Raw genomic sequence first — 27840 nt, 5'->3', positions numbered from 1 at the left:
TTATGTTCTCATTGAGGTCTAAGCTACAGTAAGAGGGTAGGGACAGAGACGGCTAAGTTTAGACGGAAAGATTAGGCATGATTATCTCTGACTCGACCTCGCTCTCTCTCTCTCTCTCTCTGTGTGAGCGGTTATTTAGGGGAGGGCGTGACCGTGTCAGGATAGAAGAGAATTACAGCATTAGGAGAAACTAGAGACGTCCCCTATCTGACAGAATATACAGCATTACACCCCAAACAGGTGATGTCCCCTACCTGATAGACACGCTATACAATATTACAGTCGGTGATGGTTGGAGACCTGACAGACTACAGCCGGTGATGGTTGGAGACCTGACAGACTACAGCATTACAGCTGGTGATGGTTGGAGACCTGACAGACTACAGCCTGTGATGATTGGAGACCTGACAGACTACAGCATTACAGCCGGTGATGGTTGGAGACCTGACAGACTACAGCCGGTGATGGTTGGAGACCTGACGGATTACAGCCGGTGATGGTTGGAGACCTGACAGATTACAGCCGGTGATGGTTGGAGACCTGACAGACTACAGCATTACAGCCGGTGATGGTTGGAGACCTGACAGACTACAGCATTACAGCCGGTGATGGTTGGAGACCTGACAGACTACAGCATTACAGCCGGTGATGGTTGGAGACCTGACAGACTACAGTATTACAGCGGGTGATGGTTGGAGACCTGACAGACTACAGCATTACAGCCGGTGATGGTTGGAGACCTGACAGACTACAGCATTACAGCCGGTCATGGTTGGAGTAGAGATATATCAATTGAACAACCAGGTAAGTTTGGTGGTAGTTATGGTGGTAGTTATGGTGGTAGTTATAGTGGTAGTTATAGTGGTAGTTATAGCATTAGTAAGGTATTAGTTATAGTGGTAGTTATAGCATTAGTAAGGTATTAGTTATAGTGGTAGTTATAGCATTAGTATGGTATTAGTTATAGTGGTAGTTATAGCATTAGTATGGTATTAGTTATAGTGGTAGTTATAGCATTAGTATGGTATTAGTTATAGTGGTAGTTATAGCATTAGTAAGGTATTAGTTATAGTGGTAGTTATAGTGGTAGTTATAGCATTAGTAAGGTATTAGTTATAGTGGTAGTTATAGCATTAGTAAGGTATTAGTTATAGTGGTAGTTATAGTGGTAGTTATAGTGGTAGTTATAGTGGTAGTATAGTGGTAGTTATAGCATTAGTAAGGTATTAGTTATAGTGGTAGTTATAGTATTAGTATAGTGGTAGTTATAGCATTAGTAAGGTATTAGTTATAGTGGTAGTTATAGCATTAGTAAGGTATTAGTTATAGTGGTAGTTATAGTGGTAGTATAGTGGTAGTTATAGCATTAGTAAGGTATTAGTTATAGTGGTAGTTATAGTGGTAGTTATAGTGGTAGTATAGTGGTAGTTATAGCATTAGTAAGGTATTAGTTATAGTGGTAGTTATAGTGGTAGTTATAGTATTAGTATAGTGGTAGTTATAGTATTAGTATAGTGGTAGTTATAGTGGTAGTTATAGTGGTAGTTATAGAATTAGTAAGGTATTAGTTATAGTGGTAGTTATAGTGGTAGTTATAGTGGTAGTTATAGTGGTAGTTACAGCGGTAGTAAGGTATTAGTTCTAGTGGTAGTTATAGCATTAGTAAGGTATTAGTTATAGTGGTAGTTATAGCATTAGTATGGTATTAGTTATAGTGGTAGTTATAGCATTAGTATGGTATTAGTTCTAGTGGTAGTTCTAGTGGTAGTTATAGCATTAGTATGGTATTAGTTCTAGTGGTAGTTATAGCATTAGTATGGTATTAGTTATAGTGGTAGTTATAGCATTAGTATGGTATTAGTTATAGTGGTAGTTATAGCATTAGTATGGTATTAGTTATAGTGGTAGATATAGTGGTAGTTATAGTATTAGTATGGTATTAGTTATAGTGGTAGATATAGTGGTAGTTATAGCATTAGTATGGTATTAGTTATAGTGGTAGTTATAGCATTAGTATGGTATTAGTTCTAGTGGTAGTTATAGCATTAGTATGGTATTAGTTATAGTGGTAGTTATAGCATTAGTATGGTATTAGTTATAGTGGTAGTTATAGTATTAGTTATAGTGGTAGTTATAGCATTAGTATGGTATTAGTTATAGTGGTAGTTATAGCATTAGTAAGGTATTAGTTATAGTGGTAGTTATAGCATTAGTAAGGTATTAGTTATAGTGGTAGTTATAGCATTAGTAAGGTATTAGTTATAGTGGTAGTTATAGTGGTAGTTATAGTGGTAGTATAGTGGTAGTTATAGCATTAGTAAGGTATTAGTTATAGTGGTAGTTATAGTATTAGTATAGTGGTAGTTATAGCATTAGTAAGGTATTAGTTATAGTGGTAGTTATAGCATTAGTAAGGTATTAGTTATAGTGGTAGTTATAGTGGTAGTTATAGTGGTAGTATAGTGGTAGTTATAGCATTAGTAAGGTATTAGTTATAGTGGTAGTTATAGTGGTAGTATAGTGGTAGTTATAGCATTAGTAAGGTATTAGTTATAGTGGTAGTTATAGTGGTAGTTATAGTGGTAGTTATAGTATTAGTATAGTGGTAGTTATAGCATTAGTAAGGTATTAGTTATACTGGTAGTTATAGTGGTAGTTATAGTGGTAGTTATAGTATTAGTATAGTGGTAGTTATAGTGGTAGTTATAGTGGTAGTTATAGAATTAGTAAGGTATTAGTTATAGTGGTAGTTATAGTGGTAGTTATAGTATTAGTTATAGTGGTAGTTATAGTGGTAGTTACAGCGGTAGTAAGGTATTAGTTCTAGTGGTAGTTATAGTGGTAGTTATAGCATTAGTAAGGTATTAGTTATAGTGGTAGTTATAGCATTAGTATGGTATTAGTTATAGTGGTAGTTATAGCATTAGTATGGTATTAGTTCTAGTGGTAGTTATAGCATTAGTATGGTATTAGTTATAGTGGTAGTTATAGCATTAGTATGGTATTAGTTATAGTGGTAGTTATAGCATTAGTATGGTATTAGTTATAGTGGTAGATATAGTGGTAGTTATAGCATTAGTATGGTATTAGTTCTAGTGGTAGTTATAGCATTAGTATGGTATTAGTTATAGTGGTAGTTATAGCATTAGTATGGTATTAGTTATAGTGGTAGTTATAGTGGTAGTTATAGTATTAGTTATAGTGGTAGTTATAGTGGTAGTTACAGCGGTAGTAAGGTATTAGTTCTAGTGGTAGTTATAGTGGTAGTTATAGCATTAGTAAGGTATCAGTTATAGTGGTAGTTATAGCATTAGTATGGTATTAGTTATAGTGGTAGTTATAGCATTAGTATGGTATTAGTTCTAGTGGTAGTTATAGTGGTAGTTATAGCATTAGTATGGTATTAGTTCTAGTGGTAGTTATAGCATTAGTATGGTATTAGTTATAGTGGTAGTTATAGTATTAGTATGGTATTAGTTATAGTGGTAGATATAGTGGTAGTTATAGCATTAGTATGGTATTAGTTATAGTGGTAGTTATAGCATTAGTATGGTATTAGTTATAGTGGTAGTTATAGTGGTAGTTATAGTATTAGTTATAGTGGTAGTTATAGTGGTAGTTACAGCGGTAGTAAGGTATTAGTTATAGTGGTAGTTATAGCATTAGTATGGTATTAGTTCTAGTGGTAGTTATAGCATTAGTATGGTATTAGTTATAGTGGTAGTTATAGTATTAGTTATAGTATTAGTTATAGTGGTAGTTATAGTGGTAGTTACAGCGGTAGTAAGGTATTAGTTCTAGTGGTAGTTATAGCATTAGTATGGTATTAGTTCTAGTGGTAGTTATAGCATTAGTATGGTATTAGTTCTAGTGGTAGTTATAGCATTAGTATGGTATTAGTTATAGTGGTAGTTATAGTGGTAGTTATAGTGGTAGTTATAGTATTAGTTATAGTGGTAGTTATAGTGGTAGTTACAGCGGTAGTAAGGTATTAGTTATAGTGGTAGTTATAGCATTAGTATGGTATTAGTTATAGTGGTAGTTATAGCATTAGTATGGTATTAGTTATAGTGGTAGTTATAGTATTAGTTATAGTGGTAGTTATAGTGGTAGTTACAGCGGTAGTAAGGTATTAGTTATAGTGGTAGTTATAGCATTAGTATGGTATTAGTTATAGTGGTAGTTATAGCATTAGTATGGTATTAGTTCTAGTGGTAGTTATAGCATTAGTATGGTATTAGTTATAGTGGTAGTTATAGTATTAGTTATAGTGGTAGTTATAGTGGTAGTTACAGCGGTAGTAAGGTATTAGTTATAGTGGTAGTTATAGCATTAGTATGGTATTAGTTATAGTGGTAGTTATAGCATTAGTATGGTATTAGTTCTAGTGGTAGTTATAGCATTAGTATGGTATTAGTTATAGTGGTAGTTATAGCATTAGTATGGTATTAGTTCTAGTGGTAGTTATAGCATTAGTATGGTATTAGTTATAGTGGTAGATATTTGGTATTTTATTAGGATCCTCATTAGCTGTTGTAAAAGCAGCAGCTACTCTTCCTGGGTTCCACAAAACATGAAACATAATACAGAATGATATAATACAGAATGATATAATACAGAATGATATAATACAGAATGATATAATACAGAATGACATAATACAGAATGATATAATACAGAATGACATAATACAGAACATTAATAGACCAGAACAGCTCAAGGACAGAACTACATACATTTTTCGAAAAAGGCACACAGCCTACATATCAATGCATACACACAAACTATCTGGGTCCAATAGGGGAGAGGCGTTGTGCAGTGGGTCCAATAGGGGAGAGGCGTTGTGCAGTGGGTCCAATAGGGGAGAGGCGTTGTGCAGTGGGTCCAATAGGGGAGAGGCGTTGTGCCGTGGGTCCAATAGGGGAGAGGCGTTATGCTGTGGGTCCAATAGGGGAGAGGCGTTGTGCTCTGGGTCCAATAGGGGAGAGGCGTTGTGCTCTGGGTCCAATAGGGGAGAGGCGTTGTTCCGTGAGGTGTTGCTTTATCTGTTTTTTGAAACCAGGTTTGCTGTTTATTTGATCAATATGAGATGGAAGTTCCATGCAATAAGGGCTCTGTATAGTACTGTACACTTTCTTGAATTTGTTCTGGATTTGGGGACTGTGAAAAGACCCCTGGTGGCATGTCTGGTTGGGTAAATGTGTGTGTCAGAGCTGTGTGTAAGTTGACTATACAAACCATTTAGGATTTTCAACACATTAATGCTTCTTTATAAAAAGAAGTGATGCTGTCAGTCTCTCCTCAAATCCTAGCCAAGAGAGACTGGCAGCATAGTATTAATATCAGCCCTCTGATTACAATGAGAGCAGAATGTACCGCTCTGTTGTGGGCCAGCTGCAGCTTAACTAGGTCTTTCCTTGCAGCACTGGACCACATGACTGGACAATAGTCAAGATTAGACCAAACTAGAGCCTGCAGAACTTGCTTTGGGGAGTGTGGTGGCAAAAAAGCTGAGCATCTCTTTATTACGGCCAGACATCTCCCCATCTTTACACCTATTGAATCTATATGTTTTGACCATGACAGTTTACAATCTAAGGTAACGGCAAGTAATTTAGGCTCCTCAACTTCAACAGCCACACCATTCATTACCAGATTCAGCGGAGGTCTAGAACCTAGAGAAGGATTTGTACCAAATACAATGCTCTTAGTTTTAGAGATGTTCAGGACCAGTTTCCATTCCAAAACAGAATGCAACTCTTTCAGGGTTTCAGTGACTTCATTAGCTGTGGTTGCTTATGTGTATACAGTTGAATCATCAGCATACATGGACACACATGCTTTGTTTAATGCCAGTGGCAGGTCATTGGTAAAAATAGAAAAGAGTAGAGGGCCTAGAGAGCTACCCTGGGGTACACCACACTTTACATGGTTGACTTTAGAGAAGCTTCCATTAAAGAAAACCCTCTGAGTTCTTCTAGATAGATGTCTCTGAATCCAGGATATGGCAGAGGTTGAAAAGCCATAACACACAAGTTATGTTACGGTCAATAATATCAAAGAATGCACTGAAATCTAACATTAATTATAGCATTAGTATAGTGGTAGTTATAGTGGTAGTTATAGCATTAGTATAGTGGTAGTTATTAGTATAGTGGTAGTTATAGTGGTAGTTATAGCATTAGTATAGTGGTAGTTATAGCATTAGTATAGTGGTAGTTATAGCATTAGTATAGTGGTAGTTATAGCATTAGTATAGTGGTAGTTATAGCATTAGTATAGTGGTAGTGATAGCATTAGTATAGTGGTAGTGATAGCATTAGTATAGTGGTAGTGATAGCATTAGTATAGTGGTAGTGATAGCATTAGTATAGTGGTAGTTATAGCATTAGTATAGTGGTAGTTATAGCATTAGTATAGTGGTTGTTATAGCATTAGTATAGTGGTAGTTATTGTGGTAGTTATAGCTTTAGTATAGTGGTAGTTATAGCATTAGTATATTGGTAGTTATTGTGGTAGTTATAGCTTTAGTATAGTGGTAGTTGTAGCATTAGTATAGTGGTAGTTGTAGTGGTAGTTATAGCATTAGTATAGTGGTAGTTATAGTGGTAGTTATAGCATTAGTATAGTGGTAGTTATAGCATTAGTATAGTGGTAGTGATAGCATTAGTATAGTGGTAGTGATAGCATTAGTATAGTGGTAGTGATAGCATTAGTATAGTGGTAGTTATAGCATTAGTATAGTGGTAGTTATAGCATTAGTATAGTGGTAGTTATAGCATTAGTATAGTGGTAGTTATTGTGGTAGTTATAGCTTTAGTATAGTGGTAGTTATAGCATTAGTATATTGGTAGTTATTGTGGTAGTTATAGCTTTAGTATAGTGGTAGTTGTAGTGGTAGTTATAGCATTAGTATAGTGGTAGTTATAGTGGTAGTTATAGCATTAGTATAGTGGTAGTTATAGCATTAGTATAGTGGTAGTTATAGCATTAGTATAGTGGTAGTTATAGCATTAGTATAGTGGTAGTGATAGCATTACTATAGTGGTAGTTATTGTGGTAGTTATAGCATTAGTATAGTGGTAGTGATAGCATTAGTATAGTGGTAGTTGTAGTGGTAGTTATAGCATTAGTATAGTGGTAGTTATTGTGGTAGTTATAGCTTTAGTATAGTGGTAGTTATAGCATTAGTATAGTGGTAGTGATAGCATTAGTATAGTGGTAGTGATAGCATTAGTATAGTGGTAGTGATAGCATTAGTATAGTGGTAGTTATAGCATTAGTATAGTGGTAGTTATAGCATTAGTATAGTGGTAGTTATAGCACTAGTATAGTGGTAGTTATAGCATTAGTATAGTGGTAGTTATTGTGGTAGTTATAGCTTTAGTATAGTGGTAGTTATAGCATTAGTATATTGGTAGTTATTGTGGTAGTTATAGCTTTAGTATAGTGGTAGTTATAGCATTAGTATAGTGGTAGTTGTAGTGGTAGTTATATCATTAGTATAGTGGTAGTTATAGTGGTAGTTATAGCATTAGTATAGTGGTAGTTATAGCATTAGTATAGTGGTAGTTATAGCATTTAGTATAGTGGTAGTGATAGCATTACTATAGTGGTAGTTATTGTGGTAGTTATAGCATTAGTATAGTGGTAGTGATAGCATTAGTATAGTGGTAGTTGTAGTGGTAGTTATAGCATTAGTATAGCTTTAGTATAGTGGTAGTTATAGCATTAGTATAGTGGTAGTTATAGCATTAGTATAGTGGTAGTTATAGCATTAGTATATTGGTAGTTATAGCATTAGTATTGTGGTAGTTATACTGGTAGTTATATCATTAGTATGGTGGTAGTTATAGCATTAGTATAGTGGTAGTTATAGCATTAGTATAGTGGTAGTTATAGCATTAGTATAGTGGTAGTTATAGCATTAGTATAGTGGTAGTGATAGCATTTGTATATTGGTAGTTATATCATTAGTATTGTTGTAGTTATAGCTTTAGTATAGTGGTAGTTATAGTGGTAGTTGTAGTGGTAGTTATAGCATTAGTATAGTGGTAGTTATTGTGGTAGTTGTAGTGGTAGTTATAGCATTAGTATAGTGGTAGTTGTAGTGGTAGTGATAGCATTAGTATAGTGGTAGTTATATCATTAGTATGGTGGTAGTTATAGCATTAGTATTGTGGTAGTTATAGCTTTAGTATAGTGGTAGTTATAGTGGTAGTTGTGGTGGTAGTTATAGCATTAGTATAGTGGTAGTTATAGTGGTAGTTGTAGTGGTAGTTATAGCATTAGTATAGTGGTAGTTGTAGTGGTAGTTATAGCATTAGTATAGTGGTAGTGATAGCATTAGTATAGTGGTAGTGATAGCATTAGTATATTGGTAGTTATATCATTAGTATGGTGGTAGTTATAGCATTAGTATTGTGGTAGTTATAGTGGTAGTTGTAGTGGTAGTGATAGCATTAGTATATTGGTAGTTATATCATTAGTATGGTGATCGTTATAGTGGTAGTTATAGCATTAGTATGCTTGGTACATTAGTATAGTGGTAGTTACAGAGTCGTCTTGTGTATGACGCTACATGCTTGGTACATTAGTATAGTTAGGTATAGTGGTAGTTACAGAGTCGTCTTGTGTATGACGCTACATGCTTGGTACATTAGTATAGTGGTAGTTACAGAGTTGTCTAGTGTATGACGCTACATGCTTGGTACATTAGTATAGTTAGGTATAGTGGTAGTTACAGAGTCGTCTAGTGTATGACGCTACATGCTTGGTACATTAGTATAGTTAGGTATAGTGGTAGTTACAGAGTCGTCTTGTGTATGACGCTACATGCTTGGTACATTAGTATAGTTAGGTATAGTGGTAGTTACAGAGTCGTCTTGTGTATGACGCTACATGCTTGGTACATTAGTATAGTTAGGTATAGTGGTAGTTATAGTGTTGTCTTGTGTATGACGCTACATGCTTGGTACATTAGTAGAGTTAGGTATAGTGGTAGTTATAGTGTTTTCTTGTGTATGACGCTACATGCTTGGTACATTAGTATAGTTAGGTATAGTGGTAGTTACAGAGTCGTCTTGTGTATGACGCTACATGCTTGGTACATTAGTATAGTTAGGTATAGTGGTAGTTATAGTGTTGTCTTGTGTATGACGCTACATGCTTGGTACATTAGTATAGTTAGGTATAGTGGTAGTTATAGTGTTGTCTTGTGTATGACGCTACATGCTTGGTACATTAGTATAGTGGTAGTTACAGAGTCGTCTTGTGTATGACGCTACATGCTTGGTACATTAGTATAGTTAGGTATAGTGGTAGTTATAGTGTTGAGTACTGGTAGAGAGGATCCCCTGGTGTCTCACCAGAGTACTGGTAGATAGGATCCCCTGGTGTCTCACCAGAGTACTGGTAGAGAGGATCCCCTGGTGTCTCACCAGAGTACTGGTAGATAGGATCCCCTGGTGTCTCACCAGAGTACTGGTAGAGAGGATCCCCTGGTGTCTCACCAGAGTACTGGTAGAGAGGATCCCCTGGTGTCTCACCAGAGTACTGGTAGAGAGGATCCCCTGGTGCCTCACCAGAGTACTGGTAGAGAGGATCCCCTGTTTGTGATAGGGTTTACCAAACCTTCATGAAGAGGGATCTGTTCTTCTTTCTACATCAGAAGCCTCGTTGACTTGAACCAGCAACCTAGCCGATACAGGACCAGGAGACCAGTCAACTCATTAGTTTCTGCGCCGTAGAGTTGGGGACCTCTTTGACTGTGGTAACGATGCCGGCAGAAACGCGTGCCACCGGGGACGGGACCTGTCAGGCTCTGTGCCAAACCCTGGTCTATCAGAACGGGATCCAGAGAGACACGGCTGACATCTCCAAGTCTCTCCTCTACACATCACTGATGGGGCTGCTACTGGTTGTAGACAAAGAGGTGAGTGTTACTATACACATATACTGTACATACAAACACATCACTGATGGGGCTGCTACTGGTTGTAGACAGAGGTGAGTGTTAATATACACATATACATACAAACACATCACTGATGGGGCTGCTGTTGAGGTTTGCAGGCTTTAGTTCCAGCCCAGCAATTACATTCCTGGTTCTAAGTTGAATTAGCAGCTAATGAGTCATTGATGAGCCAAATGCAACAGCCAATTGGAACAAGAGCCTGCTACAACCTGTGGTTGTATTGACAGGCATTAGGAGTTTAGTTGGTAAAGAAACACAGAACACAGCGTAGCAGCAGCAGCCCCACAGGTAGCGTAGCAGCCCCACAGGTAGCGTAGCAGCCCCACAGGTAGCGTAGCAGCCCCACAGGTACCGTAGCAGCCCCACAGGTACCGTAGCAGCCCCACAGGTACCGTAGCAGCCCCACAGGTACCGTAGCAGCCCCACAGGTAGCGTAGCAGCCCCACAGGTAGCGTAGCAGCCCCACAGGTAGCGTAGCAGCCCCACAGGTAGCGTAGCAGCCCCACAGGTAGCGTAGCAGCCCCACAGGTAGCGTAGCAGCCCCACAGGTAGCGTAGCAGCCCCACAGGTAGCGTAGCAGCCCCACAGGTAGCGTAGCAGCCCCACAGGTACCGTAGCAGCCCCACAGGTAGCGTAGCAGCCCCACAGGTAGCGTAGCAGCCCCATAGGTACTGTCTCTAACCCTGTCACTGGTACTGTCTCTAACCCTGTCACTGGTACTGTCTCTAACCCTGTCACTGGTACTAACCCTGCACAGGTACTGTCTCTAACCCTGTCACAGGTACTGTCTCTAGCCCTGTCACAGGTACTGTCTCTAACTCTGTCACTGGTACTGTCTCTAACCCTGTCACAGGTACCGTAGCAGCCCCACAGGTACTGTCTCTAACCCTGTCACTGGTACTGTCTCTAACCCTGTCACTGGTACTGTCTCTAACCCTGTCACTGGTACTGTCTGTCTCTAACCCTGTCACTGGTACTGTCTCTAACCCTGTCACAGGTACCGTAGCAGCCCCACAGGTACTGTCTCTAACCCTGTCACAGGTACTGTCTCTAACCCTGTCACAGGTACTGTCTCTAACCCTGTCACAGGTACTGTCTCTAACCCTGTCACAGGTACTGTCTCTAACCCTGTCACAGGTACTGTCTCTAACCCTGTCACAGGTACTGTCTCTAACCCTGTCACTGGTACTGTCTCTAACCCTGTCACAGGTACTGTCTCTAACCCTGTCACAGGTACTGTCTCTAACCCTGTCACAGGTACTGTCTCTAACCCTGTCACAGGTACTGTCTCTAACCCTGTCACAGGTACTGTCTCTAACCCTGTCACAGGTACCGTAGCAGCCCCACAGGTACTGTCTCTAACCCTGTCACAGGTACTGTCTCTAACCCTGTCACAGGTACTGTCTCTAACCCTGTCACAGGTACTGTCTCTAACCCTGTCACAGGTACTGTCTCTAACCCTGTCACAGGTACTGTCTCTAACCCTGTCACAGGTACTGTCTCTAACCCTGTCACAGGTACTGTCTCTAACCCTGTCACAGGTACTGTCTCTAACCCTGTCACAGGTACTGTCTCTAACCCTGTCACTGGTACTGTCTCTAACCCTGTCACAGGTACTGTCTCTAACCCTGTCACAGGTACTGTCTCTAACCCTGTCACAGGTACTGTCTCTAACCCTGTCACAGGTACTGTCTCTAACCCTGTCACAGGTACTGTCTCTAACCCTGTCACAGGTACTGTCTCTAACCCTGTCACAGGTACTGTCTCTAACCCTGTCACAGGTACTGTCTCTAACCCTGTCACAGGTACTGTCTCTAACCCTGTCACTGGTACTGTCTCTAACCCTGTCACTGGTACTGTCTCTAACCCTGTCACTGGTACTGTCTCTAACCCTGTCACTGGTACTGTCTCTAACCCTGTCACTGGTACTGTCTCTAACCCTGTCACTGGTACTGTCTCTAACCCTGTCACTGGTACTGTCTCTAACCCTGTCACTGGTACTGTCTCTAACCCTGTCACTGGTACTGTCTCTAACCCTGTCACTGGTACTGTCTCTAACCCTGTCACTGGTACTGTCTCTAACCCTGTCACTGGTACTGTCTCTAACCCTGTCACTGGTACTGTCTCTAACCCTGTCACTGGTACTGTCTCTAACCCTGTCACTGGTACTGTCTCGAACCCTGTCACTGGTACTGTCTCGAACCCTGTCACAGGTACTGTCTCTAACCCTGTCACAGGTACTGTCTCTAACCCTGTCACAGGTACTGTCTCTAACCCTGTCACAGGTACTGTCTCTAACCCTGTCACAGGTACTGTCTCTAACCCTGTCACAGGTACTGTCTCTAACCCTGTCACAGGTACTGTCTCTAACCCTGTCACAGGTACTGTCTCTAACCCTGTCACAGGTACTGTCTCTAACCCTGTCACAGGTACTGTCTCTAACCCTGTCACAGGTACTGTCTCTAACCCTGTCACAGGTACTGTCTCTAACCCTGTCACAGGTACTGTCTCTAACCCTGTCACAGGTACTGTCTCTAACCCTGTCACAGGTACTGTCTCTAACCCTGTCACAGGTACTGTCTCTAACCCTGTCACAGGTACTGTCTCTAACCCTGTCACAGGTACTGTCTCTAACCCTGTCACAGGTACTGTCTCTAACCCTGTCACAGGTACTGTCTCTAACCCTGTCACAGGTACTGTCTCTAACCCTGTCACAGGTACTGTCTCAGCCTCACAGGTACTGTCTCAGCCTCACAGGTACTGTCTCAGCCTCACAGGTACTGTCTCAGCCTCACAGGTACTGTCTCAGCCTCACAGGTACTGTCTCAGCCTCACAGGTACTGTCTCAGCCTCACAGGTACTGTCTCAGCCTCACAGGTACTGTCTCAGCCTCACAGGTACTGTCTCAGCCTCACAGGTACTGTCTCAGCCTCACAGGTACTGTCTCAGCCTCACAGGTACTGTCTCAGCCTCACAGGTACTGTCTCAGCCTCACAGGTACTGTCTCAGCCTCACAGGTACTGTCTCAGCCTCACAGGTACTGTCTCAGCCTCACAGGTACTGTCTCAGCCTCACAGGTACTGTCTCAGCCTCACAGGTACTGTCTCAGCCTCACAGGTACTGTCTCAGCCTCACAGGTACTGTCTCAGCCTCACAGGTACTGTCTCAGCCTCACAGGTACTGTCTCAGCCTCACAGGTACTGTCTCAGCCTCACAGGTACTGTCTCAGCCTCACAGGTACTGTCTCAGCCTCACAGGTACTGTCTCTAACCCTGTCACAGGTACTGTCTCAGCCTCACAGGTACTGTCTCTAACCCTGTCACTGGTACTGTCTCTAACCCTGTCAGCAGTGTTCCCTGTGTGTAATAGGATAAACGGCGTAGCCTCCTCTGAGCCGAACCAGATAAACAGGCTTAATCTGGCTCACACACACGTTCCCATAAGACACACTCAAATTGACGTCCCTCACAGAAAAGAGAACTAACAAAGAACATCACTTTGACAACCGAACCAAAACAGAAAGGGGTTTCAAAATGAGTTCTGAATGTTGGGGTTTTGGAAGGGGTTTTGAAAGACACCCACCATGGGTTCCCACTAGGAAGGGGTTCTAAAAGACACCCACCATGGGTTCCCACTAGGAAGGGGTTTTGAAAGACACCCACCATGGGTTCCCACTAGGAAGGGGTTCTAAAAGACACCCACCATGGGTTCCCACTAGGAAGGGGTTCTAAAAGACACCCACCATGGGTTCCCACTAGGAAGGGGTTTTGAAAGACACCCACCATGGGTTCCCACTAGGAAGGGGTTCTAAAAGACACTCACCATGGGTTCCCACTAGGAAGGGGTTCTAAAAGACACCCACCAACATTTTCTTTCCAACTAATAAACTGGGTTAGCCGCTCTTAAAATCCAGCTGGGCCAGCACAGGTGTTACACATCCTGACTAACGAGGTGACTCTCTGGGCCAGCACAGGTGTTACACATCCTGAATAATGAGAACTCTGGGCCAGCACAGGTGTTCCACATCCTGAATAATGAGAACTCTGGGCCAGGTGTGACACATCCTGACTAACGAGGTGACTCCAGTACACAGACACACATGGGTGTGATGCCTGTAACAACTCAGACCGCCAGTTCAGCTCTGACTGTCCCTTCACCTCAGCTCTGACTGTCCCTTCACCTCAGCTCTGACTGTCCCTTCACCTCAGCTCTGACTGTCCCTTCACCTCAGCTCTGACTGTCCCTTCACCTCAGCTCTGACTGTCCCTTCCACCTCAGCTCTGACTGTCCCTTCCACCTCAGCTCTGACTGTCCCTTTCACCTCAGCTCTGACTGTCCCTTTCACCTCAGCTCTGACTGTCCCTTTCACCTCAGCTCTGACTGTCCCTTTCACCTCAGCTCTGACTGTCCCTTCCACCTCAGCTCTGACTGTCCCTTTCACCTCAGCTCTGACTGTCCCTTTCACCTCAGCTCTGACTGTCCCTTTCACCTCAGCTCTGACTGTCCCTTCCACCTCAGCTCTGACTGTCCCTTTCACCTCAGCTCTGACTGTCCCTTTCACCTCAGCTCTGACTGTCCCTTCCACCTCAGCTCTGACTGTCCCTTCCACCTCAGCTCTGACTGTCCCTTTCACCTCAGCTCTGACTTCGTCTGAATCTCCTCCACAGAAAGAAAAGCTCAAGGTTGGGAGTGGAAGAGTCGGCCTTCGTAACGTAGGAAACACGGTAAGTCCTTGAGTTTGACGTGTGATGTGTGTGTCAGGGTGATAAACGTAACCACATGTAACATATGAATCTGCATTAGTATACGCATCAAAAGTCCCAATGCAAAATTACACTTAACTTTTATATTTTTAAAATTTTTATTACTTAAAAACCGATCAGAATGCCAGATATGATGTAATATGGAGGATCTGGCAGGTGTAATGGGAACTCAAACAGAAATAACTTCAAATGTAGAACTTCAAATTAAACAATCCTTTGCACTCATGACTATTGGTTTCAATTGGATTTTCATCCAACTTATTAGCAAATACTTAAATGTATTGTTACAAAACTTGAAAGGTTGCTAGCCAACTAGCCTGTTAGCCCTACCAGCTTGCTAATGTTAAGGTTATGTTAAGGTTGCTAGCCAACTAGCCTGTTAGCCCTACCAGCTTGCTAATGTTAAGGTTATGTTAAGGTTGCTAGCCAACTAGCCTGTTAGCCCTACCAGCTTGCTAATGTTAAGGTTATGTTAAGGTTGCTAGCCAACTAGCCTGTTAGCCCTACCAGCTTGCTAATGTTAAGGTTATGTTAAGGTTGCTAGCCAACTAGCCTGTTAGCCCTACCAGCTTGCTAATGTTAAGGTTATGTTAAGGTTGCTAGCCAACTAGCCTGTTAGCCCTACCAGCTTGCTAATGTTAAGGTTATGTTAAGGTTGCTAGCCAACTAGCCTGTTAGCCCGACCAGCTTGCTAATGTTAAGGTTATGTTAAGGTTGCTAGCCAACTAGCCTGTTAGCCCTACCAGCTTGCTAATGTTAAGGTTATGTTAAGGTTGCTAGCCAACTAGCCTGTTAGCCCTACCAGCTTGCTAATGTTAAGGTTATGTTAAGGTTGCTAGCCAACTAGCCTGTTAGCCCTACCAGCTTGCTAATGTTAAGGTTATGTTAAGGTTGCTAGCCAACTAGCCTGTTAGCCCTACCAGCTTGCTAATGTTAAGGTTATGTTAAGGTTGCTAGCCAACTAGCCTGTTAGCCCTACCAGCTTGCTAATGTTAAGGTTGCTAGCCAACTAGCCTGTTAGCCCTACCAGCTTGCTAATGTTAAGGTTATGTTAAGGTTGCTAGCCAACTAGCCTGTTAGCCCTACCAGCTTGCTAATGTTAAGGTTATGTTAAGGTTGCTAGCCAACTAGCCTGTTAGCCCTACCAGCTTGCTAATGTTAAGGTTATGTTAAGGTTGCTAGCCAACTAGCCTGTTAGCCCTACCAGCTTGCTAATGTTAAGGTTATGTTAAGGTTGCTAGCCAACTAGCCTGTTAGCCCTACCAGCTTGCTAATGTTAAGGTTGCTAGCCAACTAGCCTGTTAGCCCTACCAGCTTGCTAATGTTAAGGTTATGTTAAGGTTGCTAGCCAACTAGCCTGTTAGCCCTACCAGCTTGCTAATGTTAAGGTTATGTTAAGGTTGCTAGCCAACTAGCCTGTTAGCCCTACCAGCTTGCTAATGTTAAGGTTATGTTAAGGTTGCTAGCCAACTAGCCTGTTAGCCCTACCAGCTTGCTAATGTTAAGGTTATGTTAAGGTTGCTAGCCAACTAGCCTGTTAGCCCTACCAGCTTGCTAATGTTAAGGTTATGTTAAGGTTGCTAGCCAACTAGCCTGTTAGCCCTACCAGCTTGCTAATGTTAAGGTTATGTTAGCACTGACCCTTATTGATAATGGCGCCAGAGGGGGAGGGCTGACGTTTTTCGGGCTCCTCACCAACTGTGCTATTTTGTTTGTTTTTCGCGTTGTTTGTAACTCATTTTTTGACCAAATGTTGCTGCTACCGTCTCTTATGACCTATAAGAGCTTCTGGACATCAGAACAGTGATCACTCACCTCGAACTGGACAAATATTTTTTCTTTAATGAGTCCGACGCGAAGGATATACTGCTTCTCAGAGACAAGTCCCAAATCCCGTCAGCGTGTGAAGAAAATACGGGAGAAGGGTACGGTTCCTTGTAAGGAATTTGCAGAGAAGTAGGCGAACCACAACTACTCTCCATATTATTGGCCAACTTCAATCATTGGAAAAGAAACTGGATGATCAACGATTTAAGACTCTTTAAGACTCTCCTACCAACGGGACATTAAAACCTGTAATATCTTATTGTAACGTACGCCTCTTGGAGGAGGGAACGCAACACCCTGCTTCACTCAACTTCCCATGGAGTGAAAGAGATATGTGACTGTAGGTGCGGGTAACAATGGGGGCTCATCCGGGATAATTAAACCCACCTGCTGCTCTGAGCTCACCTGTGGTTAGTGATTGAGGTGTGATGGTAGGTTGTGAGTTTGGATGATTTGTTTAGTTTATGTGTGTTCAGTAGGCTGCAGTGTACAAAATTGATGCCTCTGTCATCTCCAAGTTTATTGAAGCGCCCTCTGTTGATCGTTTGGTGGGGTTGAGGAAAGTAGACCTTTTTGCTATAGCTTACCATTATGGACTCTTTATCCCTGAGAAAGCCCTAAAGGCGGCTGAGCTTTTGGTGCTAGTCCGGGAGGGTTTAATGAGAAAACAAATTTTCTCTTTGAAAGATGAGGAGAGGGAGGCTTCAGGAGAGGAGACGGGTAGACCTTCCGATGCCAAGTCGGAGGACCCCCTTTATCTTCTGCTTCGGGTCGTTCAGATGGGACCGCTAGGCTGAAGGTGACGCCCAGTTAGAAGCAGAAGATAAGCAAAAAGATCAAGCGAGACAGATGAAGTTAAATTTATAAATGATGAAAATCGACAAGGAGGTGAGGATCCGACAACTGGAACTAGACGCTGGCGTCAGTGTGGCTCCACAACCTGCCCGTCATCTGCTTCGATGTGATTCAAAATATTGCGTTACTCCCTCCATTTCGGGAGTCGGAAGTTGATTCCTATTTCTCTGCATTTGAGCATGTTGCCGCTGCGCTGCATTGGCCTCTCGAGGTTTGGCCGCTCCTGTTACAATGTAAATTGTTTGGGAAAGTCCAGGAAGTAGTAGCTGCTCTCTCCCTCGAAGACAGTTTACACTACGATACAGTTAAAACTACCGTGTTTTGGGCTTATGAGTTGGTGCCTGAAGCTTATAGGCAGCGCTTCAGGAACCACAAGAAACCCTCTCATCATACTTTTGTTGAGTTTGCAAGGGCCAAATAGTATCTGTTTAATCGCTGGTGTTCAGCCAGCAAAGCTAACACCTTGGCTGATATTCAGGAGTTGATGCTATTGGAGGGTTTTAAAAGCAACCTCCCTGATATAATTGTAGTTCATTTAACTGAACAGAAAGTGAAGACATTGGCCCAGGCAGCAGTGTTGGCAGATGAGTCCGCTTTTACACACCAGACTGTCTTTGGTGCGCCTCGTTTTGAAGGCCGGACGATTACGTCATCAGTGCCTCGTTCAGGTCGCTTCTCCTCCGACCCTAAGCCTTTCGCACGAAATTCATTAATGTTTTTACTGTCACCAATAGGGTCACGTGATTGCGGACTGCCCGGTTTTTAAAAGTTATTTATTTCACCTTTATTTAACCAGGTAGGCTAGTTGAGAACACCTTTATTTAACCAGGTAGGCTAGTTGAGAACACCTTTATTTAACCAGGTAGGCTAGTTGAGAACACCTTTATTTAACCAGGTAGGCCAGTTGAGAACAAGTTCTCATTTACAACTGCGACCTGGCCAAGATAAAGCAAAGCAGTTCGACACATACAACGACACAGAGTTACACATGGAGTAAAACAAACATAGTCAATAATACAGTAGAAACAAGTCTATATACGAATTGAGCAAATGAGGTGAGATAAGGGAGGTAATGTCCAAAAAAAGGCCATGGTGGCAAAGTAAATACAATATAGCAAGTAAAACACTGGAATGGTAGATTTGCAGTGGAAGAATCTGCAAAGTCGAGATAGAAATAATGGGGTGCAAAGGAGCAAAATAAATACAGTAGGGGAAGAGGTAGTTGTTTGGGCTAAATTATAGATGGGCTATGTACAGGTGCATTAATCTGTGAGCTGCTCTGACAGCTGGTGCTTAAAGCTAGTGAGGGAGATAAGTGTTTCCAGTTTCAGAGATTTTTGTAGTTCGTTCCAGTCATTGGCAGCAGAGAACTGGAAGGAGAGGCGGCCAAAGGAAGAATTGGTTTTGGGGGTGACCAGTGAGATATACCTGCTGGAGCGTGTGCTACAGGTGGGTGCTGCTATGGTGACCCGCGAGCTGAGATAAGGGGGAACTTTACCTAGCATGGTCTTGTAGATGACCTGGAGCCAGTGGGTTTGGCGACGAGTATGAAGCGAGGGCCAGCCAACGAGAGCGTACAGGTCGCAGTAGTGGGTAGTATGTGGGGCTTTGATGACAAAACGGATGGCACTGTGATAGACTGCATCCAATTTATTGAGTAGGGTATTGGAGGCTATTTTGTAAATGACATCGCCGAAGTCGAGGATCGGTAGGATGGTCAGTTTTGCAAGGGTATGTTTGGCAGCATGAGTGAAGGATGCTTTGTTGCGAAATTGGAAGCCAATTCTAGATTTAACTTGTTGTTTGATGTGAGTCTGGAAGGAGAGTTTACAGTCTAACCAGACACCTAGGTATTTGTAGTTGTCCACATATTCTAAGTCAGAACCGTCCAGGGTAGTGATGTTGGACAGGCGGGTAGGTGCAGGCAGCGATCGGTTGAAGAGCATGCATTTAGTTTTACTTGTATTTAAGAGCAATTGGAGGCCACGGAAGGAGAGTTCTATGGCATTGAAGCTCGTCTGGAGGGTTGTTAACACAGTGTCCAAAGAAGGGCCAGAAGTATACAGAATGGTGTTGTCTGCGTAGAGGTGGATCAGAGACTCATCAGCAGCATACAGAGAAGAGAGTCGGGCCAAGAATTTAACCCTGTGGCACCCCCATAGAGACTGCCAAAGGTCCAGACAGCAGACCCTCCGATTTGACACACTGAACTCTATCAGAGAAGTAGTTGGTGAACCAGGCGAGGCAATCATTTGAGAAACCAAGGCTGTCTAGTCTGCCGATGAGGATGTGGTGATTGACAGAGTCGAAAGCCTTGGCCAGATCAATGAATACGGCTGCACAGTAATGTTTCTTATCGATGGAGGTTAAGATATCGTTTAGGACCTTGAGCGTGGCTGAGGTGCACCCATGACCAGCTCTGAAACCAGGTTGCATAGCGGAGAAGGTATGGTGGAATTCGAAATGGTCGGTAATCTCGCTCTGTCTCTCTCTCTCTGGCTCTGTTTCTCTCTCTCTCTCTGTCTCTGTCTCGCTCTCTCTCAGTGTTTTCTGAATGCGGTGGTTCAGTGTCTATCTCACACCAGAGGTCTGAGAGACTACTGTCTGGTCAAAGCCTACAGACAGGAGATGTGCAGTAGAGAGGAACCACACCTCATGGAGGGTAAATACAACCTTTCCCTTTTGTCTTTCCTCTCTTTCAGCGTTTCTGTTCTCTGACCTCTAACCTCTCCCACCCAGCGTTCTCCCAGGTGCTGTTGAGTCTCTGGGATGTGAATGAAGAAAACCATAACACAAAAGTGAATCCTGGGAAGTTCTACAGCATCTTCAAAGACGCGGTGCCTTACTTCAGCGGATACAGGTAGGTGTGTGCAGGGCCCTGGGCATAAGTGGTTCAGTCTGGTCACAACTTACTGTTCAACATTTGAGCAATACAAGGTGCTATTTCAAAATGTAGTTGTCAACATGTCTTACGTCAGTCACTGACAGTCACTCAATGTTAGCTAACATTTTTCTTTAGATTGATTGGTAAGTTGGTCAAGCGGCCAGCTATCTAAACTTGTAGTAATCATTGCCGAATTATCACCCGGGCATGAAGGGCACGTGCCCAGGGGGCCTGACTTTCAGGGGGCACCCCATTGATTTGGTCATTTTCACTCAGATATCATCATGACATGCTTAAGTCATGGAAAAATTTGTAGAATTTAAAAAGAAATTCTCCACACCATGGCAAAATGTGTAAAACCCAGGAAATTATCTGAAAAACGGACATTTCCTCACCCCATGGCAAAATTATTAGCATATATTTAGTTATAAAATTGCTAAATGTTCTCTCTGCCCCATGTCAAAATGTGTAGAATTAAAGGAAATTAACTTTAAAACAAAAATCTCTTTAAAGACCAAATCTCGTCTCCCAAAAGAAAAGAGCCGGCCGTGTAACACTATTGTAAAGCAGTGAGAACGTCTCTACTTCCTTCCAGTCAACAGGATGCTCAGGAGTTTCTCAGGTTCTTATTGGACAGGCTTCACTGTGAGATCAACCGTCGGCCGTACGTCCGGCTCACCAGCCTGGAGCCTGAACCCAAATGCACCACAGTCAGGTACAGAGACATGGAAGGGTCCAAATGCACTAAAGACCACCTAATGACCTACTGAGGCAAGATTCAACCTCTAGTCCTAAATATAAACGTTCCACCCTCTTTCTAACTCTCTCTCTCTTTCACTCTGTCTCTCCCTATCTCGCTCTCTCTCAGGATTGACGAGCAGGCGTCTGCAATGTGGAAGAGACACCTGGAGAGGGACGACAGTAAGATCGTAGGTGAGCATGAAGAGATTTGGAGTTGCTGATCACATCACAGTATTGTAACCTTTTACAGTTTGTATGTAGTTTGTTATCGTGATCTATTCCTCTCTCTCGCCCTCAGATCTGTTTACAGGTCAGCTGCGTAGTTCTCTTCACTGCTCTGTGTGTTCTCACTACTCCACCTGCTTCGACGTCTTCTGCGACCTGTCTCTACCCGTCCCTAAGAGGAGTGCAACAGGGGGCGGGTCTCTGAGGGAGTGTCTTGATCTGTTCACACAGGAAGAGAAGCTGGACGAGGAGAACGCTCCCGTAAGACAACACTGTATTTTTCTGTGTTTTCCAGAAGTACTAAACAAGCTGATAATAGCCGGCTACTTTTTCCCCTTCATTAACTAGGCTGACTGAATAAAGTCAATCTCCTAAACCCCTTTGCTATTCATAAATCCAACAACATAGATATATGTCCATGGTATCTCATCGAGACAGGAAACCAAATATTCGAAGGCCATATCGAGTCCTGCCGGTGACCGCTAAAGTGACTTGTCAGTCTGAGTTGGGATGTTCGGGAACAAAGCAATAGGGTCCAGCTGTTTACGTCGTCTCTCGGGGCAGGTCGTCTCTCGGGGCAGGTCGTCTCTCGGGGCAGGTCGTCTCTCGGGGCAGGTCGTCTCTCGGGGCAGGTCGTCTCTCGGGGCAGGTCGTCTCTCGGGGCAGGTCGTCTCTCGGGGCAGGTCGTCTCTCGGGGCAGGTCGTCTCTCGGGGCAGGTCGTCTCTCGGGGCAGGTCGTCTCTCGGGGCAGGTCGTCTCTCGGGGCAGGTCGTCTCTCGGGGTCTCTATGCTGTCACTTGCTGATAGGTCATCTCTGTGCATCTCAGGAAAATTGAGGGTGTCGAAAGGAGTGGATATTTAGAAAGAAACCATAAAAGGAGAAGTGGGGATGTCTTTGAATGGGACGTTCCCTACCGGTAGCCGTGTCTGGGACGTTCCCTACCGGTAGCCGTGTCTGGGACGTTCCCTACCGGTAGCCGTGTCTGGGACGTTCCCTACCGGTAGCCGTGTCTGGGACGTCCCCCACCGGTAGGGAACGGGTGGGTGGGTGTTGCTATGGTGACCAGTGAGCTGAGATGAGGCTTTACCATGGCTTTACCATGTTTTTATATGGTTCCTTTCTAAACGTCCACTCCTTTCGACACCCCCACTTTTCCTCAGAGATGACCTATCAGCAGCATAGAGACCCTGAAGCATCTGCTCTGATGACCTATCAGCAGCATAGAGACCCTGAAGCATCTGCTCTGATGACCTATCAGCAGCATACAGACCCTGAAGCATCTGCTCTGATGACCTATCAGCAGCATAGAGACCCTGAAGCATCTGCTCTGATGACCTATCAGCAGCATAGAGACCCTGAAGCATCTGCTCTGATGACCTATCAGCAGCATACAGACCCTGAAGCATCTGCTCTGATGACCTATCAGCAGCATACAGACCCTGAAGCATCTGCTCTGATGACCTATCAGCAGCATAGAGACCCTGAAACATCTGCTCTGATGACCTATCAGCAGCATAGAGACCCTGAAGCATCTGCTCTGATGACCTATCAGCAGCATAGAGACCCTGAAGCATCTGCTCTGATGACCTATCAGCAGCATAGAGACCCTGAAACATCTGCTCTGATGACCTATCAGCAGCATAGAGACCCTGAAGCATCTGCTCTGATGACCTATCAGCAGCATAGAGACCCTGAAACATCTGCTCTGAGAGATGACATCCAGCCGGACACCTCTCGAACAAAGACTATTTTTGATCTTTTAGGTACAACTGAACCGAATCGCATCGGTGTGAGAGCAGTTCAATTGGCTCCTTAATTTGCATACTGATAGGCTTACGACTTTCTTCGCGTTTATCTGCAGATAAATTGGGAAAACATTTTGAAGATGTTGCATCGTCACTGCAGGAACAACAGGTAGTGGACAGAGAGCCTCATTCTGGTCCGAAAAAATATGAAATAAGAAAAACCGATAAAAAAAGGATATATAAGCTAATGATATGATACGTATAGTAATATTAAAGATATGGATATAGGCCTACTGTGTCCACCATGGAGACTGCTGCTTTGTGTGTAGCAGAGGTCATAACAAGCAGGTCTATTCCTCGCTGTCTGACTTTGAATAAAACAGTTTGAACAACATTTTTCCATTTAAAAAAACAAACAATTTTCCTACAATTCATATTGTTCTTCAACAGGGAATCCATGTAAACATAACAGAACACAACCTTCTGTTTTCAATAAGCTGAAGTGAAAGAGGAGACTATATATATATATATATATTCAATTCAAAGGGTTTTTCTGACTAATTTACTAATCTACTGCCTTCCCTGTCAGGAGAGGGGGCAGGATGTTTATGAGTCACAGAGTTGGTAGGGTTTCAGACCTGTCAATCAATCACTGTGGGTGTCCTGACAATCCCACTCACGGTGATCCATTCACAGGCCTAACTGTTAAAGGAATAGTTCACCCAAATTACAAAATGTGTTCAAATCAGCAGAACCAATATAATACACACTTTGAAAAACAACTTGCGATTAAACTGTGAATATGCCTTTAATCTCAAGAGAAGACAGGTTTAAATGTTAAAAAATATTTAGTTCTATAGAAAACAGACCTGATCGTATAGGCTAGTAAAGGGCCATTCAAAGCTGTTTATTAGGGATGGACATCAATCAGCCCCCCGAGGACGGGAGTTGCCCACCCATGTTACGGTAACCATAACAACTTAACGCGCTGAATTCATCCATTTTCAGTCATTTTAATTGCAAAGCCATGTCTTTCTATTGAATACCTTACTTATTTCGACCAATCTGGGAGGTAAAGTCGTTAAAGTGTTCAATACTTTGTTTTTGGGTTGGAATCAAGTCATTAGAATGTTCCAGAGCGACATAGAGCTGCTTCTGCAACAAATTGAAACGTCAGGGGGCCTCTGGGCCGGCGTTGAACTCCCTGGCTGGCTACTCCATGTACTTACGGAAGACACTTGTTCACACCTTGAAAAGTTCATTTCAAATACTTTATCTTTATGCCTGTTAGAGCTGGCCAGGCTTAATAAACCAATAGAAAGGTCCCAAAAACGTCAAACCCCGCCCATTAGGTTAAGGCCCCCATCCAGGCAGACACAAACAAACACTCAAAAAGTATTTGAACATGAGGTCTGATCGTTTTTCTCGGAGAGTAAAAAACCATTGAGAGAGACAGTTTTCATGGATGGAGAATATCAACACCCTGTGACATTGTTCTTCCATTCAGTGTGTGTTTCAAACACGTGTGTGTATGTTGCAGATGTGCGAGAGGTGTAACAGACGGACAGAGAGCACCAAGAGGCTGACCATCCAGAGATTCCCACAGGTCATCGTCATGCGTATCCTTAGTAACGCTTCCTCATCAACACTTCCTCATCTACCTACCTAACTTGCAGTAATGGTTGATGTCGAAGACCTTAACAACAGTGTATTAGATCTGAACCGGTTTGCCATGTCGCGGTATATGGTGTGTAGGAGTACAGTGTGTGTCTCCTTCCCTCTGACCAGCCTGGATATGGGGCCCTACGGACCGGTTGACTGTGGTAATCTCTGTCTCTCTCTCTGTCTCTCCCTCTCTCTGTCTCTCCCTCTCTCTGTCTCTCTCTCTCTCTGTCTCTCCCTCTCTCTGTCTCTCTCTCTCTGTCTCTCTCTCTCTGTCTCTCCCTCTCTCTGTCTCTCCCTCTCTCTCTGTCTCTCCCTCTCTCTCTGTCTCTACCTTTCTGTCTCTCCCTCTCTGTCTCTCCCTCTCTGTCTCTCGTACAAAACATTAGGAACATTTTGCTCTCAGAACAGCCCCAATTCAGTGGGGGATGAATGCTACAAGGTGTCGAAAGCGTTCCACAGGAATGCTGGCCCATGTTGACGCCAATGCTTCCCACAGTTCGCTAGATGTCCTTTGGGTGGTGGACCATTCTTGATACACATGGGAAACTCAGCGTGGAAAAACCCAGCAGCGTTGCAGTTCTTGACACTCCTGGCACCTACTACCATACCCCTTTCAAAGGCACTTAAATCGTTTGTCTTGCCCCTTCACCCTCTGAATGGCACACATACCCATCTTTAACCTGCCTCCTCTTCGTCTACACTGATTTTGAAGTGGTTTAAACAGGTGGCATCAAAGTTCCCCTGGTCAGTCTGTCATGGAGACTCTGTACATCTTTATACTGTATCTCCATTTCTCTTCTTTAAAAAAAGTGGTATTTTTTTATACCCTTTTTTTCTCCCCAACGTTGTGGTTCCAAATGTTTAGTAGCTACTATCTTGTCTCATCGCTACAACTCCCGTACGGGAGAGACGAAGGTTGAAAGTCACTCGTCCTCCGATACACAACCCAACCAGCCACACTGCTTCTTAGCGCATCCAACCCGGAATCCAGCCGCACCAATGTGTCTGAGGAAACACCGTGCACCTAGCGACCTGACTAGCGTGCACTGCGCCCGGGCCCGCCACAGGAGTCGCTGGTGCTCAACCGGCCAAATCCTCCCAAACCCGGACGATGCCAGGCCAATTGTGCGTCGCCCCATGGACCTCCCGGTCGCGGCCGGTTACGACAGAGCCTGGGCTCGAACCCAGCGTCTCTCTTTCTATCGCTCCCCTGCTATCTTTATATTTCCCATTACTTTCTCCCTTTTCTCTGATCTCATTCTCTCCTTTAGCCATTTTGTATTTGTGTAGTCATGTATCCATAAGCGAGGTGACGGACTCCCGTCTCTCTCCAGGTCCCGTGTTGTATGATCTGTATGCAGTGTGTAACCACAGTGGGACAGTCAACATGGGCCACTACACAGCCTGTTGCCTGGAGAACGACGGATCGGGATGGTGCTGTTACAACGACTCCTGGTCAGTTACACACAGACGCACACAAACGCAGGCTCTCACACCCTTTCTGGGGAGGCAGGTAGCCTAGTGGTTAGAGCGTTGAACTAGTAAAGGTTGCTAGATCGAATCCCCCGAGCTGACAAGGTATAAATGTGTCGTTCTGCCCCTGAACAAGGCAGTTAATCCACTGTTCCTAGGGTGTCATTGAAAATAAGAATTTGTTCTTAACTGACTTGCCTGGTTAAATAAAGGTCAAATTAAACAATTATACACACATGCTACATGGCTACATGGTATGCTACATGGCATGCTACATCACGTTAGGTGGTTTTAACATTGTAGCAAACAGCTTAGAATGCATATCCAATACATTGATGGTTTCTTGTTAATCTATCTCTCTCTCTCCCCCCTCCCGCTCTTTTGCTCTCTCGCTCTCTCTCTCTCCCTCCCGTTCAGTGTGACTCCTATATCAGAGAACCAACTGCAATCTGCTCAGGCCTACGTCCTCTTCTACCAACGCAGGAAGTGAACCATCGGGCAGCCAATCACTACAGCTTTAACTGCAAGCATAGCAATCAGCAGCCAATCAGAAAAACTGTTACTACAAGCAGAGCTTTCAGCAGCCAATCGCTACAGCTGTTACTACAAATGGAATATTACAAACAGCTGTGATGTAGCGCTATTGTAACCAAGCAACCAGCATCTCAACCAAGTGGTCTGATGTTGGACTACTTGAGGATTGAGTGAGTCTGGGACAAAGACCGCACAAAGGCATAGAAAGACAGAAGATTGGAATAGACAGCTTGGGTGAGGAGAGGAGAAAGAGAAGACCAGTGTAGGAGTGTTCAGTGTTCAGACAGTTATCACTGGACACACACACAGCTTGGGTGAGGTGAGGAGAAAGAGAAGACCAGTGTAGGAATGTTCCTAGCCAGCTCAGCTAGGAGCGTGTGTGTGTGTGTAGACCTTCAGTTCAAACAGACAGTTATCACTGGACACACACAACCATGAGGAAACATGTCAACAAACATGTTATCGGACACTATTAACTTAGTGCTACACACTAACCAACTAACCAACTATCGGACAGACCGCTTTACAGAGAAGCCTTCAGAATGTGTTATAATAGTCTAGACGACATCTGTACTGGTAGAAACATTCATCCCTGAGTAGAAAGTTGCTTTCTATTTTTATGCTGCTAAAAATATATATACATTTTTATAAAACACCAACTAGGTGTAGGTGCATCAAAGGGGTATTTGAGCAACATTTTTCTAAATTAACAATTATTTAAATGATAATTTCTTTACATAATCACTTGTTGTTTTTCCTTTCTTATTTAACTTAATTAATTTGATTAAAATGTTTTGTTTCGCTTCTTCTTGGCAAGTGAAAACGTAAATAAAACAGGTTGGCATGACATTATAGTTTCACTAAGTATTTCTTTCCAAGTTCATTTAACAGATCTGCAGACACTTCTAAAGATAGATCTAGTTCTCTATTTCAATGATGCTAGTGCGTGGCAAGCGAAAGTGGGCTGGGACTTCAGGTTGGACCGAAAAGAAGAAAAAAAATCGGACAAAACACACATGACAAGAGAGACAACACTACATGAGCCTCCCTAGCTGTGCCACCAGAGATCCTGGTTCGAGTCCAGGCTCTGTCGCAGCCGGCTGCCACCGGGAGGCCCATGGGGCGGCGCACAATTGGCCCAGTGTCGTCCG

At 43.3% G+C, this 27840-nt stretch overlaps 1 protein-coding gene across 1 annotated transcript; it reads left to right on the top strand.

Moving 5' to 3' along the window:
• Positions 1 to 160: 160 nt before the first annotated feature.
• Positions 161 to 27538, top strand: usp21 (ubiquitin specific peptidase 21). Its single transcript, XM_031804345.1, has 12 exons — positions 161 to 804; positions 9671 to 9934; positions 14644 to 14700; positions 19966 to 20083; positions 20161 to 20281; positions 20901 to 21020; positions 21174 to 21238; positions 21345 to 21532; positions 24558 to 24636; positions 24733 to 24840; positions 26017 to 26137; positions 26573 to 27538. The coding sequence occupies exons 2-12, from the start codon at positions 9779 to 9781 to the stop codon at positions 26643 to 26645; spliced, it is 1206 nt and encodes a 401-aa protein (XP_031660205.1). The 5' UTR covers positions 161 to 804; positions 9671 to 9778; the 3' UTR covers positions 26646 to 27538.
• The last annotated feature ends 302 nt before the right edge of the window (positions 27539 to 27840 follow it).

This window comes from Oncorhynchus kisutch, linkage group LG24 (genome assembly GCF_002021735.2).
Source record: "Oncorhynchus kisutch isolate 150728-3 linkage group LG24, Okis_V2, whole genome shotgun sequence".
NCBI classification, from domain to species: domain Eukaryota; kingdom Metazoa; phylum Chordata; class Actinopteri; order Salmoniformes; family Salmonidae; genus Oncorhynchus; species Oncorhynchus kisutch.
The sequence above is the reverse complement of the archived record's forward strand: the minus strand, read 5'-3'. Positions and strand labels throughout refer to the sequence as shown.